Source organism: Meriones unguiculatus, chromosome 6, assembly GCF_030254825.1.
Source record: "Meriones unguiculatus strain TT.TT164.6M chromosome 6, Bangor_MerUng_6.1, whole genome shotgun sequence".
Taxonomy (NCBI): domain Eukaryota; kingdom Metazoa; phylum Chordata; class Mammalia; order Rodentia; family Muridae; genus Meriones; species Meriones unguiculatus.
Genome location: NC_083354.1, coordinates 38525529 through 38542376, shown reverse-complemented (window position 1 = coordinate 38542376; position 16848 = coordinate 38525529). Strand labels below are relative to the sequence as shown.

The 16848-nt window shown below is 43.0% G+C and overlaps 1 protein-coding gene across 2 annotated transcripts in view; it reads right to left on the bottom strand.

The window, feature by feature from the left end:
• The window catches only part of Pdcd6ip (programmed cell death 6 interacting protein), a 48483-nt gene extending 32952 nt beyond the window's left edge, over positions 1–15531 (bottom strand). For both annotated transcript variants that reach the window (XM_021635773.2, XM_021635774.2), the window contains exons 1-4: positions 15170–15531; positions 6614–6668; positions 5578–5647; positions 326–453 (exon numbers count right to left, since the gene is read on the bottom strand). In XM_021635773.2, the coding sequence (XP_021491448.1) occupies positions 326–453; positions 5578–5647; positions 6614–6668; positions 15170–15378 (462 nt within the window). In that variant the 5' untranslated portion in view covers positions 15379–15531. The remainder of the gene's footprint in view (positions 1–325; positions 454–5577; positions 5648–6613; positions 6669–15169) is intronic.
• Positions 15532–16848: the final 1317 nt, after the last annotated feature.

Sequence of the window (16848 nt, the reverse complement as noted above, 5' to 3'; positions counted from 1 at the left end):
AAGAGTTTTTGAGTGAAGTCATTTACTTATAAGAGGTTTTCACATTTTCATCTTTGTTGTCCAATCAACATTCATTGAGCCTCTCTTATGTGCCAGGCACTGTGCTAGGTGCTGGGTGGGTGTACACAGGGAGGAGAACAGACACGGGCTACAGAACAACTCTTTAGTGCTCAAGTGTTTATCTAAGGATTCAACGGCAAGATCTGTTTACAAGAGCACAACTTTCCCTGAGCATCTATCATGAAGAAGGCGGCAACTATCACCTAAACACAATCACTCCTTGAGTCCAGTGTGCACCCCATGGAGGAACTGCTTTTCTGCATACCTGGTACTGCTTAGCAGCGGTTTTCATCCCTTCATCATTATCCAGGTTCTGCTCGGCTGCAATCTGGCTAGCTAAGGCAGCACAATTGAACAACACACAGCTCTTTTCATATCCTAAGCTTGCAAGAGCTGCAAAAAATTGAGAAGGAAAAGTGTATCATTATTTTTTTCTAAAGAAAACAATATTTAAACAAGAAATAGCATGGCATCTATCCCACGGGCTCTCCCAAGACCTGCTTTCACACCTACTATGAGCAAGCAGGTTGCCCATATTCCCACATTATGTCCATAATCAAAAACCCAAAAGATGAATAAATTATTCTCTCTCCAACTCTGTTCCCCTATTTTTACAATAGCCAGGTTCAAAATGTAAAACTTATTCTGATGTTACTTCTAACTTACTTAAACTCAAACAAATCATTTCCATTTTTCACGACTTCTCAAATTGTTATCTGCACCCCCAACACACACACACACTTTAAACAAGGCACTTTACCAACATACTCCTGAGTCAATGCCAGTGTTCCTGGATGGTCTTTCAGACGCCACTCTCTGGTGAAAAATCTATACAACCCACATCCATCATCATAAGCTACTTCATTTTAAAAAGAAAACAACCCATGTTGGTGATAACAGAGATAAATTGCAACCTTTACTGAAAGGACCATAAAATACTGTGGGTGCTATAGAAAACAGTGTGTGAGTCCTCAAAAAAAAAAAAAAAGTTACAAAAAAAAAAAAGTTACTCAGAGATCCCCTCCTGCATATATGCCAAAAAGAACTGAATGCAGGGTCTCATTAAGGAATTTCTACATTTATGTTCACAGCAGCACTACTCAAAAAGCAAACTGAGGGGCCATCAACCAATGGATGTGTAAACAAAGTAATGTATACACATACAATGAAGTATTTATTAGTTAACCACCAAGGAAGGAACCTACATGCTCCAACATAAGACAAACCTTGAGCACATTACATTAAGTGAAATAAGCAGTCACAAAAAGACCTAAGGTTCCAGTTACAGTAAGTATTTAAGGGAGTCAAAGTCTTAAAGACATAAAGTACAAAGACAGTGGACACCAAAGACAGAGGTCAGAAGGTTTTGTTGTTTAATGAATAAAACACTTCAAGATAAAGTTTTGGAGATCTGTTTTACAATATGAAGGTACCTCACATACTTCAAAACGGTTAAATGGTAATCCCATGCATTGTTTCTTTCAACTCCTTAAAAAGATAGACACGTAATTCTATTTACATGCAGTACCTAGACCAGTAAGATTCAGAGACAAGAAGATGAACAAGTCTGCCAGAAGCTGACAAAAAGAAAGGGACGGGAAGTCCCTGTTTAATGGGTATAATTTCAGTTATGGAAGATAAGACAACTTTAAAACCGGATGGCAAGAAGCCTGCACAATACTGAAAGTGTGCTATCGAGTTTTATGTCAACCTGACACAGCTACAGTCATCTGAGGAGGAAGCCTCTACTGAGAAAAATGCCTCCGTAAGATCAGTCTGTGGGGCATTTTCTTAATTAGTGATTGATGGGGAAGGGAATAGCCCACTGGGGGCGGGTCCACCACAGGCTGCTGGTCCAGGGCAGGCATGAGCAAGCCAGTAAGCAGCATTCTTCCATGGCCCCTGCACCAGCGCCTGCCTCCAGGTTCCTGCCCTGACTTCCTTCAGTGATGGCTTGTTTTCTGGAAGTGTAAGCTAAAATAAACCCTTTCTCCCCAAGTTGCCTTGGTCATGGTGTTTCATCACAGCAATAGTAACCCTAACTAGGACAGTAAGCTCAATTAATACCATTTGAAAGTGTATGCTCGGCATAATTAAGAAGAGGGTAGACCACGTGTATTTCATCCAAATTAAAAATAATTCTTCTAATTTACAATAGCTCCCAGTTACTTATAAAACTCAATCATAGTGTGATTCAACATCTTACATATAGTTCATCAGACACTAATCACCAGGCCAAACACTTGGAAGGCTGCCTCCACAGAGCAGTACATAGGCTGTCCCAGAGAACCAGAGCAGCATGACAGCTGTCTACTCTACGCAGTAAGACCATGAAGTAGTCAGTGTCTCACTAAAAGCCACCCAGTGCTCTACTTGTTCCTAACCCCATCCTAATATCCTTACTCAGCAGACACACTAACTGCTCCAATCACATTCTAAATAAGCACATGGAAAAAAAAAGAAACACAAAATAGTAAATAGTGTGAGGAGGTCTTGAAGAAAAATAAATGACCAAGGTAACATGGTGGTGTGCACATCTGTAGCCCCAGTATTTTGGGAAATGGAGGCAGAAGGATCAGGGTTTCAGGGTCCTCCTTGACTACATAAGAAGTTCAGGTCAGTCTGGATACATAAGACACTGTCTCAAAAGCAAAGGCAACTAAAACCTGAGCCCAGAATACAGGTAGACAATTCCAGGAAGTCAAAGATCAGAGTTAGCATCTTTCAAGAAACTGAGGCATAAACCTTATGGCAGAAATGCATAAAACAGTAGTTATTTTATAGTCTCGGGTACAAGGCTAGCCAAGAACTCTACATAGCCAAGGCCAAGCTAAAACTCATCATCCTGCTTCCCCACCCCAAGTTCTGGGGCTACAGAGTAGTGGCCATGACCAAATTCAAACAGGATGTTTTTTAAGTAATTCAGTTAAATAAATTTAGACTACTAACATTTTCTTAAAAAAAGAGAAAGAAAGAAGGAAGAAAGGAAGGAAGCCTCTTCCTGTATTTAGTTACACTCTGCTCTTTTGCCCCCACTTGTAGAAATTCGGCCTCTCATTCAGCCCTCTCACTCATATTTTCCTTGTCCCTTGCCATTAGCTCCTTACTGAGTTGCAAATCAGCTAAAGTCATACAGCACTAAAAATCCTTTTCTTCACCTTGGCTCCAAGCTCTCCACAGTCCTGCCCTGGCCCTCAAACCTTACTGCAAACTTTCTGATACAAGAAAGCCACACTGGCAGATTAGAGTTCCTCACACACAGCCTGCTCAACCTCACAATCGGCTTCTCACGGATGTTCACCTACCAAACCCATACCTTTCGAGCCCACGGAGTCTGCATAACCACCATCAGCTGGAGACGGGCTACTCACATGTCCCACCCCAACATTTCCTTCTGTGACACAGACACATTCATCTTTAGCATGTCCCCCAACTGTTCTAACATGCAACAGGTGTCAGAACCCCAGGACAGCATCACCTTGACAATACTTTTAACACTCGCTTCCATGATGAATGTTTTGTTCTTGGGTCCTCCATGGCCCAAATGCTTTTTCTCAATTTCACCCTGGTTCTGGTTTTTTATATGCTTTTGCCTATAACCTGTCAGAGGGAATGAATTTTTATCACTAATGATTAACTATTACCAAATCTAGAACCCTCTCTTCTGAGCTTGAAATCTACTATTTCCAGATGTCGGAGAAGTAATAGAAAAGCCAAATTCAACCTGTCATAAACTAAATATCCAACAGGTCAAATCTCAGTGTCAACCCTTAGCTTACCCCTCTAACAGGCAGCAAAGACAGGCAATTTCACTTCCCAGAAGTTCTTCCAACCCCATCCCTTCTCCAAACATCAACACTCCCTAGTCTAGTCTCATATCTCTAGTCTCATATCTCTCACTGATCTCCCAATGGTCTGCTTCTCTAGTTCTGGAGGAGCTCTCTGCATTCCTATCTCAGCTCTTTAAACCCCAGCCTTCAGCAGTCACTTAACCTTTCCAAGCCAATATACTCAACTAGCCATGAAAGTGTCTTTCTGTACAGGGTCACTGAGGAATTCAGTAACATCATACACGTGAAGCCCTGTCCACAAAACCTGGGAAAATAATGATAATGACTGGCTATTAATATGTAATTGGGAAAGTACAAATTCAAGAGTATAGTTGTACATCTTCACAATCTATGTTCTACAATCTCTATGTTATCATCACCCTCCAAAATCTAATTCAACTTATGATTTCAAGCCATAACAATAATTATGTGAACTTGATCACATTTTACAGAGAAAAAAATAGGGGAACTTCAACACAATTTATATAGAACATGAAGCATATATAATATTCCTACTTCCTCATCTACATATAAAGCTACACACATATATTTACTTAAATGTATCTACATATATATATATTACAAAATATTTACTATATACAAAATACTTGAGTGTATCTACATATTATATTATAAAATATTAGTATATGCTTTCATATAAATATAGTATGTTTTATATAATAGATGTATATATATGCATCTATAGATGCATATCATATAACATAAAAATATATACATGTGTTTATATACAGATATTATAGTTTATACATAGTAACAACATTAGTATCCATTGCAGCTAATATTTAATGAACACTGAAACTTTTTTAATGAAACATTTAAAGACTTTAAATGTTATCACTCTTTTAAACTACACAATAACTCCAGAAAGTAATTACTATTTACATTTTTCAGATGATGAAATTAAGGCTTGTGCTGGCTGATCAAAAACTCCTTCACTTTCTGACCTTGGTTATGTTGTTTAAAAGACCTAATTTGGAGCTGGGCACAGTGGCGCACACCTGTAATCCCAGCACTCTGGGAGGGAGAGGCAAGCAGATCTCTGTGAATTTGAGGCCAACCTGGTTTACAAAGTGAGTCCTGGACAGACAAGGCTACACAGAGAAACTCTGTCTTGATTTAAAACAAAACAAAACAAAACAAAACAAACAAACAAACAAACAAAAAAAAAAACTCATTGCTTCCTTTCTACAAGTAAAAGTAACTTCTTGCTCATCTGGGCTCCCATGAGATTTTACAGCCATGTTTCAATATTTTAATACATTCTGAGAAATGACCCTCAAGCACTTTGTTGTTGTACATGTAATTACACAGACAGGACAACAATTGTATGTGACCACCATCATACATGTAGTCTCTCATGTATCAAAACATCATCGTATGGTGCATTCTACATGTATATATACATAGTACATTTCTGTGAGATAATTGTCTTCACAACCAAACTGGACACAACTGCCTTATGCATCTTTGTAACTAGGACAGTGCCTGGCAAGGCATGGGCTCTGCAAATATTTTGAAATTACATTGGATTAGAAGTTGAAGTCAAAAAACAAAATGAGATTTTTTTAAACTGTAGTATTCACAAGGAGTCATTAGAAGAGCAACTTTTAAAGTCTAAAAGCAGTAAAAATGCTCAAGTCTGTAACTTTTATTAAAAATTACATACCCAATTTTACAGATCCTCCAAAAAGGGAACCTTTATCAAAAGCATCCTTCCACGTAAATGTCAAGCAGATCTAAAATGAATGACAGGAAACAAACACTTTCATTACCTCTTCAGACCTTGTTAAATACTGAAGAAAAATCCAGTAAGGAGGACAGAGATCAACCTATGGAGCTTTCACCTCTAGCCAATGACCCCTTTACTTCTTACGAACCTTTTTTTCCATGTAAAATATTAACACTGAGATATTTCAAAACGTCATTTTGTGTGGTCTTTATAAACAAAGAGGAGGAAGGAAATAAAGCACCGCAAGGTTTCCTGGCAGGTCAAACTAAAAAGCGCTGTAACAAAAGTAGGAAAAAAATGGACAGGTGAGACAGCTCAGCAGATAAAGGGCTTGTCCCACAGTCCTCACAAGCAAAGTTCAGTCCTTGGAACTCACACAAACTGGAAGGAAAAGAGCCAAGTCCTAGAGTTGTTCTCTGATTTCCACACACAGACATGACTACGCACACATCATATACACAAATACATGCTACCAATAAAAATAGTCTTTTTTTAAGGTTCCACTATGCAGCCTTGAACTATTGTTAGTCTTGAACTCACAGAAAGCTGCCAGTCTCTGTCTCCTCAGTGCTTAGAAGAAAGGCATGTGACACTACAAACAAACAAAAAGTACTGCCAGGAATGGTGGCTGCATGCCTTTAATCCCAGCAGAGGCAGTCAAATCTCTATGAGTTCAAAGCCAGCCTGATTTCCAGGACAGCCAGAGACTCTGTCTCAACTCTTAAAAAAAAAAAAAAAAAAAAGCTAAGGAAGAAAAAAACAGGTTATGTTCATCTATAAACAGATCCCATTGGTATAAAATACAGATTAATGTTCTGTCAAAGCTTCAGACAGACCTCAAAACTTCCAATTTATATAAAACTGCCACAGAAGCCTGAACATAGTAAAGACACAACAATTCAATGGAACAAAACCAAAGGTGGAGAAAATGGGTGAGTGATATCACAACTTTATAGCAAAATTAACAGCTTACCTGATTTTCAGAAAATGGGAACTTGGGTTCAATGGAACAAATCTGGTCATAATATCTAAAACAAACAGAAAGACTAATTATTAGCAGTGTAAAATGACATGAATTTATAGAAACCAAACTGATTTATATATACAGGGGCTGGAGAGATGGCTCAGCAGCTAAGAGCACTGGCTGTTTTTCCAGAGGACCTGAGTTCTATCCAGGACACACACTGTGGTTCACAATCATCTAGGCTATCTTTCAGACTCTGACATTGTCTTATGGCCTCTGTGGGCACCAGGTATGCACATGGTCCACATACATGAAGGCAAAACACCCACACACATGAATTAAAATAACATTTTTGAAGAACACACCAAAACTATTCGTGATTGTTTGAATGAGAATGGCCTCCATGGGCTCAAGAGATTTGAATGCTTGAGAGGGATTAGAAAGTATAACCTTGCTGGAGGAGGTGTGGCCTGCTGGAGGAGTGTGTCGCTGAGGTGGGCTTTGGGGTTTCAAAAGCTCAAGCCAGTCCCCACCCCGGTGTCTGTCTTCCTGCTCCCTGTGGATCTGCATGCAGAACTGTCAGCTCCCTCTCCAGCTCCACATCCGCCTGCCTGGTGCCATACTTCCGGCCATGCTGATAATGGACTAACCCTCTGAAACTATAAGCCAGCCCCAAGTAAACGCTTTCTTTTATAAAAACTGCCTCAGTCATGGTGTCTCTTCACAGCAACAGAATAGTGACTAAGACTCTATTTGTCCCCAATTACAGTGGCCCACAGATCCAATTTAGCCATTTGTTTTAAGGTTACAAACATAATCCCTTAACAACTAAACCACACAGTAAATTCCACACAATGAGGAGCTATACTAAAAATGAAAAAGGGTACTCACCACCATAGACCTCATATTATTCAGCAAAAATAAATAAACACCTATTTGAAAACTTTGTAGTTCTTAAAATACTTTATTAAAACGACTATGTCTGGTCTGGTGTGACAGCTCACACCTTTAATCCCATCACTGGGGAGGCAATAGTAAGAAGTTCTCCATGAGGCCAGACTTTCTACATACCAAGTTCCAGAACAGCCATGGTAACATACTAAGAACCTGTCTCAAATTTTAAAAAAAGGTAAACGTCTGTGTCCACTGGACACGTTCACATATTTAGTCAAGTCAAGTGATCTAACTTTCAGACATTTTAGGTATGTCCATTAATGACACACACAGCTCCCAAAAGCTCACAACGCACATCTATTTCACCCAACCCAAATATTCCACACAGAAGCCAGTATGTATCAAATGATGCAGCAAACTGACCCTCATCCAGGCCACTGCACTCAGGGAGAGCCAGCCTTTAACCAGTAAGTGGAACACGGAGGGTCAAAGTTAAGCTTTCTGACTGGCCTCCTCCCTTCACTTTTTCTTGTCTACACAACCCCACCTTCATCATGACTAACCTTCCATCGATTACTTCTGAGGGAAGGTTTCAAAAGGACAAGCAAGAAAGGCAGAAAGCAACACGTGTGACTGGCATGAGAGTAAATTTGGCTACAAATTCAAAGAACCAAGCCATTATTTAAACACAGAAGCTAATGGGAGCCAGTCATCTCACTGTCAGAGGAAAGAATCCTAAATACTGCAAGAGCCAGGGATGGAACAAACTGTAATTTGGGACTAACTGGAAGTATCAATGTGAACCCATTTTTTAACATTGTAGAGATAAACAAGAACAACTATAAATGTGTATTATACATTTCCTAAATATATATGCTGAGGGCCTTGAAGCAATATCACCTCAGAAAAACAAGAAACAAACCTACTGTCCAGCTAAATAATGTCCTGTACTTACAGAAGCCACAGTATTCCTCAGAGAAATGGATTAAATGGGAAAACAAAAGACTAAAGCCAACAATGATGAGGACATGAAAAACAGAGAACAAAACAAAACAAACCACAAGGAACTAGTTTTAAGTAACTCCTAATAGTTAAGTAGAGAACACTAAACCAAGGAGTGGGGAAGACAAGACGGCTCAGTCAGTGATGAAGAGTTGTGACTCACCCTTCAGATCTCAGTTCAAATCTCATTTTAGAAATGGCAACACTCTGATGTGTGTGTCTCCATATTTATTTTTCCTTGTCATTTTCATAACTAATAAATAAAGACGCTATATGCCTTATTTTTTTCTATTACAAACATGAGGAGAGCTCGATCCCCTACTTATAATCCTGACGCTCTCTGTCCAGCCTAGCCTGCTCTACAAGCATTAGGCCAAAAAGAGACCTCATCTCAAAACACAGAGTGGCGGTCAGGAGAGATGGTTCAACAGTTAAGAGCACTGATGCTCTTCCAAAGGAACTGGGCTTGATTCAGCACCCACATGGTGGCTCACAGACATCTTCAACTCCAGTTTCACAGCATCCAGTGCACTCTTCTGATTTCTATACACACAAGGCATGTAGGCAGGCAATACAACTATGTGTATAAAATTAAAAATAAGTAAATAAAGAAATTTTAAGGAAAAATACACAAGGTGGATGGCACCAAAAGGATGACACCCAATGTTGACTTTTGACCTCCACATGAATGCACACAGGCACCCACATACTGATGAACATACATACAAAAAAAATCACACTGACAAATCACAATCCACTGAAGAAAATAACAGTATTGTGAAACAAACAAACAGGTGACCAGAAACAGTGCCACACACTATGTAATGACAACCAATAAATCCTTTCCCACAGTATATATATGGTTCTGGTACTATTCATCAATGGATACTAAAAATAGTCAAAGCTTTGCATGTACCGTTGGCATAATTTCTTGTGCACAGTGTAAAGGTTGTCTTTGTCTTATTTAAATGCTGATTTCTATACCAGCAGAGAGCTGAGTACTGTCCAGAAATGTGGTAATTATTTTTATGAAGCAGCACCCATCTTAATGTTTTGTAAACATCTTCTCCATCACCTTCTGAATATTTTAATAAAGAGCTGTGTAGCCTATAGCAAAGCAGGAGAGGCTAGATAGGACTTTCAGGCAGAAATAAGAACTCTGGGAAGAATCAGGCATGAAGAATTTGCCAGCCAGATTCAGAGGAAGAAACAGGTGCTGGTACTGAGGAGAGGTAAGGAGCCAAGTGGCAGAACACAGATTAGTGCAAACGTGTTAAATCATACAAGCTAGTTGGAAACAAGCCTAAGCGAAGGCCAAGCTTTCATATTAATAAAAAGTCTCTGTGTCATGACTTGGGCAGCTGGTGGGTAGAGACAGTTCGACAATATGTACAAAGATTGTAGTTAGATAAACTAGTGGCAGTGCGGCACAACTGTAATCTCAGCACTGGGAAGGCAGAGGCCTGAGGAACACAGTTTGAGGCCAGCTTCAACAGAACAAAGCAACACTAATAAAAGTTTGACAGTATCTTTACAAATGCCTATTAAGAAGTACAACTTACCTGGCAAGCAGTATCTTAACTAAGTAATAAAAATCCAAGCTATCGGGAGGGGAGGGGAGGGGAGGGGAGGGGAGGGGAGGGGAGGGGAGGGGAGGGGAGGGGAGGGGAGGGGAGGGGCCCTCTCAAGGAATATTCTGCAAATAACTAGTCTGTGCTCTTCAAAAACACCAACGTCCTACGTTGGTGGGACGTAGTTCTCTAGCCTAGAGTGGCTGAGCCCCTGCATTTGACTCCTAGTAACCATAAAAGGGATGGAAAGCCAAGGTTCAAAAGACAAGAGGAGATCTGTTCAGAATGAAAGACGTGAAAAACATTAGTAATTGAAGCAATGCATGGGCGGAAGCCAGACTCTGGACCTGTAAACCTCGCTTTTAGAGTATCAGCAAAACTTGAGTTGGACAGAGTAACTCAATTCCACCAGCTTCCTGACTATGAAAGACATGCTGGGTTATATAAGAAAGGACATTTATCCTAGGAACAAAATTTTAAGTATTAAAATCTTTTGATGGAGCCAGGTGCAGTGGCACATGCCTGTAATCCCAGCGCTCAGAGAGCCAGAAGCAGGAGGATCTCTGTGAGTTCAAGACCAGGCAGAGCTACACAGAGAAACCCTGTCTCAAAAAAATCAAACACAAAAACACCTTTGTGGTAGTGACCGTGGTCTCCCATGTCTCCCATGGTCTCAGGCATTTGAACACTTGGTGCCCAACTGATGGTGCTGACTGGGAGGTTTAGGAGGTGTGACCTGGTTGGAGGAAGTACGTCTCTGGAGAGGGCTTTGCAATTTCAGAATCTCTCACCACTTCCTGTGCGCTCTCCCTCCTGTGGTCCAAGATGTGAGCCCTCACCCTGCTGTGCACAGCAGCTGCCTTGCCTGAGGCTTCCCCGAGACGGTGATCAACTCAGCTAGAGCAGCAGTTCTCAGCCTTCTAACACTGCGGCCCTGGAACAGTTCTACCTGTTGTGGTGACCTCTAATCATAAAATTATTTTTGTTGCTACTTTATAACTATAATTTTGCTACTGTCACATTGTAATGTAAATATTTTTGAAGATAGAGGGTTGCCAAAGGGGTCACAACCCACAAGTTGAGAAGCATTGGTCTAGAACTATAGGTTCAAACAAATCCTTCCTTCCAGGTTGCTTCTGTCATGCTGTTTTATCATAGCAATGAAAACGTAACTCCCATTCTACTAAAAATTACTTTCAAAAATGTTAATGATGTTGTGCCTTATCTACCCACCACTCAACTTTCAGGCCCAACATCAGGGTATTCACTACACATTCAAGTCAATAAATTAATTCTCTCTGCTTCAGGGCCTTCACTCCCTTCACTAGACCGTAAGGAGGCTACAGCAAGGCCTGGGGCAACAGAGCCTGAAGATGTCCCTGCCACAGTGAGGCCAAGCTGCATACAGACCAAGAATTGGCAAACTTTTTCAGAAAAGAATACTGTAGACTCTGGTGAAAGAAAAAAGCAAAGACTTGTAAGTACTTACATAACAAGAAAGAAACTTCTGCCCCCCCACCCCCGCCCCCGCCCCAAGCTGAGGCTGGTGAGCCTATAAACACAACAGCTGTTCAACTCCCATCAGCTGGAGACAATCTCTGGAAAGCTCCAGACTGCAGGAGAGGGGACAGCAAGGAAGAAGTGGCCAACATGGCTGGCATTTGCTGTGGTCTGGATATGAAGTGTCACCCCAAGGCTGACGTGTCAACTGGTGGCACTATGGAGAGATGCCCGGATTAAGAAATGCTTATCAATGAGTTAGTCATCTGCTGCGCTCTGCAGCCCGATCTGGGCTACTAGGAAGTAGTGTCTAGCTGAGGAGGACAGTCACTGGAGGAAGCCTTGGAAAGGCGCACCTCTCTGGCTACCAAACTTCCCTGCTGCATGAGGTGAGCAGCCTCCATCATCACACTCGCTAGCTGCCTCACCCCAGGCACAGAGCAACTGACCCAGCACCCACAGATTGGAAACCTCTGAAATAAGGAGCAAAAACAAACCTTTCTCCCTCTGTCTTTCTCAGGTATTCTGTCATAGCAGTAACACCCAAATCCCAGTGCACTCGCCTCTCCTCTAGGAGAACAAAATAATTCACTGTGAACTTCCAGACTGGGGTCCACTGGGGAGCCAAGCACGGCTGAGCAGTGTAGCCAAAGTGTGGGTGGCAGCACAGTAAGTCTAGGTGCCGTGGTGTGAACACAGCCAACAGGAAAAGCACTGGAAGCAAAGGGCAGAATGACGCACAGAACACCATTAGCCACCAGGGCTCACAGTGCTAACCTGCCCAAGTGGTGGCAGGCCATGTAAAAACAGGCAGCCCAACAGTCCTAATCCTGACCCCTCCTGGAACGTAAGCAAGGAAAAAACAGTTATGAAGTTACTTGTTTGAAACATATAAAAGAATAACTGCACAGAATACACTGAAACCTTTATACCAAGCCTGTTCCTCCACCAGCTGGAGTCAACTAGCAAAACCTGAGTTGCATGGGGAGAAGAGGCCAAACATATTCTACATTTACATGATCACAAACTATGGGACGGCTGCCTCAGAACCTGTTCTGGTGGTAACAGGGAAGGGTAGTCAATGGAAATAAAAAATGTCTGACTAGCATGGAGCAAACTCCAACAAAACGATCAGCTACAGCTTTACAAGAGGGAGCCCACAAGGCTAACTACCACAGGCAAAATGCTGCTCCTGAAGAGCCAAATACAAGACTTATGTACTTCCACAGAGGGCACGGACACCACTAACTACCTACCCTCTGGTTCTGTCTCAGATACCAAAGTTCTCCAGGAAGAAAATCTTACCAAAACGGCAGAGTATAGCACACCTCTCTCTTTATCATTCACAGAGACTTGGCGATATCAGGACACTGGCCTAAGACACACACCCGTACCTAACATGTAGAGACCTAAGCAACTTCAACACAGCCTAAGAGAAAGCCAACATGCTATGATGGAAAGATGGCCCCAAACACATCCGGCATGGGAAACAATGCAGTAAAAAACAAAGAATCCCTAAAGATTTTAGTTTAGAAATAAACATCTCGAGCTGGAGAAGAGGCTCAGAGGTTAAGAGCATGGGCTGCACTTCCAGAAGTCCTGAGTTCAGTTCCCAGCAGTCACATGGTGGCTCACAACCATCTATAACAAGATCTGGTGGCTCTTCTAGCATGCAGGTATACATGCAGTCAGAACACTGTATTGTATACATAATAAATAAATAAATCTTTAAAAAACAAAAAGAAGAAAAGAAAGAAACATCTCTTCAGGGGGTCGCTAGCCAGAAAGCTCAGTACAAGAAAATGCTTGCCACCAAGCCTGACCACAGAGCCAACTCCTATATACTGTCCTCTGACCTCCATATGCCTGTCAAAGCATGCAAGCCAAGTCAGTCATACACACACACAGAGAAAAAACACTCTTAGAAATAATGCACTGGTAATCATTTCTTTAAAAGTCAGCACACTTAAAGATGTCACAGTGGACAGAACTCAGATTTTGCAAGTAGACAACTCAAGGATGCATTCAAATGTCTTAGGCATCTGATCACTTGCAAAGTACTGGAACTCTCAGTCTGAAGATGTGACTGGCTCAGTGTCACACGCCTGTAATCCCAGCACTCAGGGAGGTGGCAGCAGGATCTCTGGGAGTTCAAGGCCAGCATGGTCTACAAACCAAGTCCAGGACAGCCAGGGCTACATAGAGAAACCCTGTCTCAAAAGCAAAACAAAACAAAACCCCTCTTAAGGCAAAGGCAACAGTTCCCTTAGAGCAGTACATCTCAACCTCCCTAATGCTTCAACCCTTTAATACAGTCCCTCATGTTGCGGCGTCAACCCCCAACCAGAAAATCATTTGGTTGCTGCTTCACAACTGTAATTGTGCTAGTCATGAATCATAACGTAAATATCCGATATGCAGGATATGATGTGCAACCCCAAAGGGGTCATGACCACAGAAGAGAACAATATATTGCCTTGGAGGAACAAACGACACAGGGAGACGCGGTTAGATCCACAGTCCACGCATGATCACCGCAGCAAACATGCATAGGCGGCGACACCTGAGTGCTTTTTAGATGCTCCCTACTGTTCTACAAAACTCGGGCCCTTTAAAGCAAATCCACTTTAAAACTCCACGGCAGAACTGTTTAAGATCTGCCTCCACAGACTGTCAACAGATAAAGTTTACTCCGTGCTGTGAGCCATGATGGCTACGTAAGCACTGTTAGTGGCCATCTCTCAACACATAAAGCTCGCCTCCGTGGGAAGTATCAGTGTCGAGATGATCTCGACTGATGACAAAACTCAGGGACGTCTCTAGCCATCTCTGTTCCCAGAACACTTTAGCGTAAGCTCCTCAAATCAGGGTTTCTGCACTTGCATCCTAACACCCGGTGTCACCTGCATGAAACAAGATTGTACTACAGGAAATGAAATCATCAGGGTCCACAGAAATGCTGTCATTAAGGACCAGAGTTCTCATCAGCTGCAGGAAGAACCAATATCTTCCACGTGTGCATAGCCCGTCAAAAGATTTAAGCAACCACTGAGGAGTCTGCCGCTCAAGTTTTCTTTCAAACGACTGCAGCTCCTAACTTTTTTACAACTGTCAATCCGTCTCTGATTATTGAACTTAAGACGGCTTATTTCAAGTGAATGAGTAGCCGACATTTGGTCCAGTGTCCCAATTCTCTCACTCCCCTTATGCAACTATTATTAGGAAATCTAGACGTGGCCCGAAAAAAATCACAGACAGCGACTGTAAAAAGCAGACTTCCGCTGTACGACCCAAAAAGTGAAAACCAAAAGGCTGTGACCAGAGAGACCATTCCTGGGCAGACTTCCTCCCAGGTAAGGCGGCGCGCTGACAGATGCCACCCGGAAGGGAGGGCAGGGCTACGAGTCCTCTCACCAGGAAAGAATGCTGACCACACCTACGCCGCTGGCCTGAGTCAGAGTGGGGAGGCCAGGCGCGGGGGAGAGGGAGAGGAAGCGAGGCCGTGGAGGGAGGAAGCAGCGCTGGGGAGCAGGGACTCCGGCGGGAGGGGGGATGGCAAGCGGGGGCGCTGGGAGGGAGCCCCGCGGCCGGCGCCCACCTCAGCAGCGTCTCCAGCGAGCCCTCGTGCTTGTCCAGCGGGCGGCCGAGCGCCGAGCGCCGCAGCTTGCTGAGCTCCTCGGCCGCCCGGCAGTACTGGGCCTGCTCCTCGCCGCCGCTCGGGTACGTCTGCTGGATGAACTTCACCAGCGGCTTGGCCAGGTCCACCTCCGAGGTCTTCTTCAGCTGCACCCAGATGAACGACGCCATGGTGAGGGCCCGGCCGCCGCTTCGGGCCGCAGAGGCGGAGGGACAGCGACGACGGCCTAGGCGCGCTCGGCACCGGCAGCGGACGAGCGGACCGACGGGCCGACGGACTGGGCCGCCAGCGCTTCGAGCCGGCCACTTCCGGGAGCCCCCGCGCAGGCGCAGTCGGAGGGGCGCGCCGCTCGGTCACATGACGGTGTCACCACCGCGTTGCTCACCTGGTCTGCGGCGCCTGCGCGGTGCGAGCAGGCGTTCTCCTACTGCAGCGGTTAAACTTTGAGAAAGATTTTTGGAGGGGTGGGGCGTCTTTTTGTTTTATTTTGTTTTGTTTTGTTCCAGGCAGGGTTTCTCTGTGTAACAGCCCTGGCTGTCCTGAAACTCACTTTGTAGACCAGGCTGGCCTCAAACTCACAGAGATGCACCTGCCTCTGCCTCCAGGAGTGCTAGGATTAAAGGCGAGTGCCACCACTACCCAAAAGATTTTTAGATTTCTCTTTAAATTCAATATATATATTTGGATGTGAGCCTAGTCTTTTCTAACAGCTGAGCCATCTCACCAGCCCTTTAAATATTTTTAATTCATTTAATTTTGCTTTTTTTATTACTTAAAATTCATTTTATAGTTCAATAACTCTTCGGCCTCACAGTCAGCCAGGTAAAGACAGACAGTAGTAAATAAACACAGAACTCTTAGAACAGACCATAAGCAAGATAAAAGGACACTCGCAGTTTGAGAAGATGCTTTGACTTTAAAGGAGGGAACAGTGAAGAGGGCTTGAATGGTGAGGGAGAGCATCGTAGACCAAAAGCACGAGAGTAAAAGGGCAAGCAGCGAGCAGAAGGAAATGAAGTTGAAGAGTAAAGCCACAAATCATTACGGAATGCATAATCAACGTATAGAGGTTGTTTTGTATGATCGGGGTACTTAAGTGATTTATTTTTACATTTTGAAAAGGCCTCCGTCGGTAACTGGAGAAATAACTCAGCGGTTAGAGCGCTTCCTTCACTGCCTGAGAAAGGTCCGGCACTCTCTTTGAGCAACTCCAAACAGCCTGGAACTCAAGGCGCTGCATTGCCCCCTTCTGGCCTCCTCTGGGACCAGCACTTACACACATTGATACACTATTTTTGAAGGCCTCTCAGAACTATTCGCATATTTTTAATGTCTTATTTTTTATTGCATTTAGGGGTATGTGGAAGTCAGAGGACAACTTCTGGAGTCAGTTCTCTGTATCGTGTGGGTCTCAGGGATGGAACTCAGGTGGTCATAAGTGGCAGCAAACACCTTTACCTGCTGAGCCATCTCACCCGTGTTGATGGAGCAGATATAAATGAGCAATATCATCAATGAAACATTCCAAGCAAAACTAACTTGAATGTAGCAAGCCTTCACATCAAACACACAATGTCTTTTTATTTATTATCTTTTATGTGTATGAGTGTTCTGCCTGCATACATGTCTGTGTACCATGT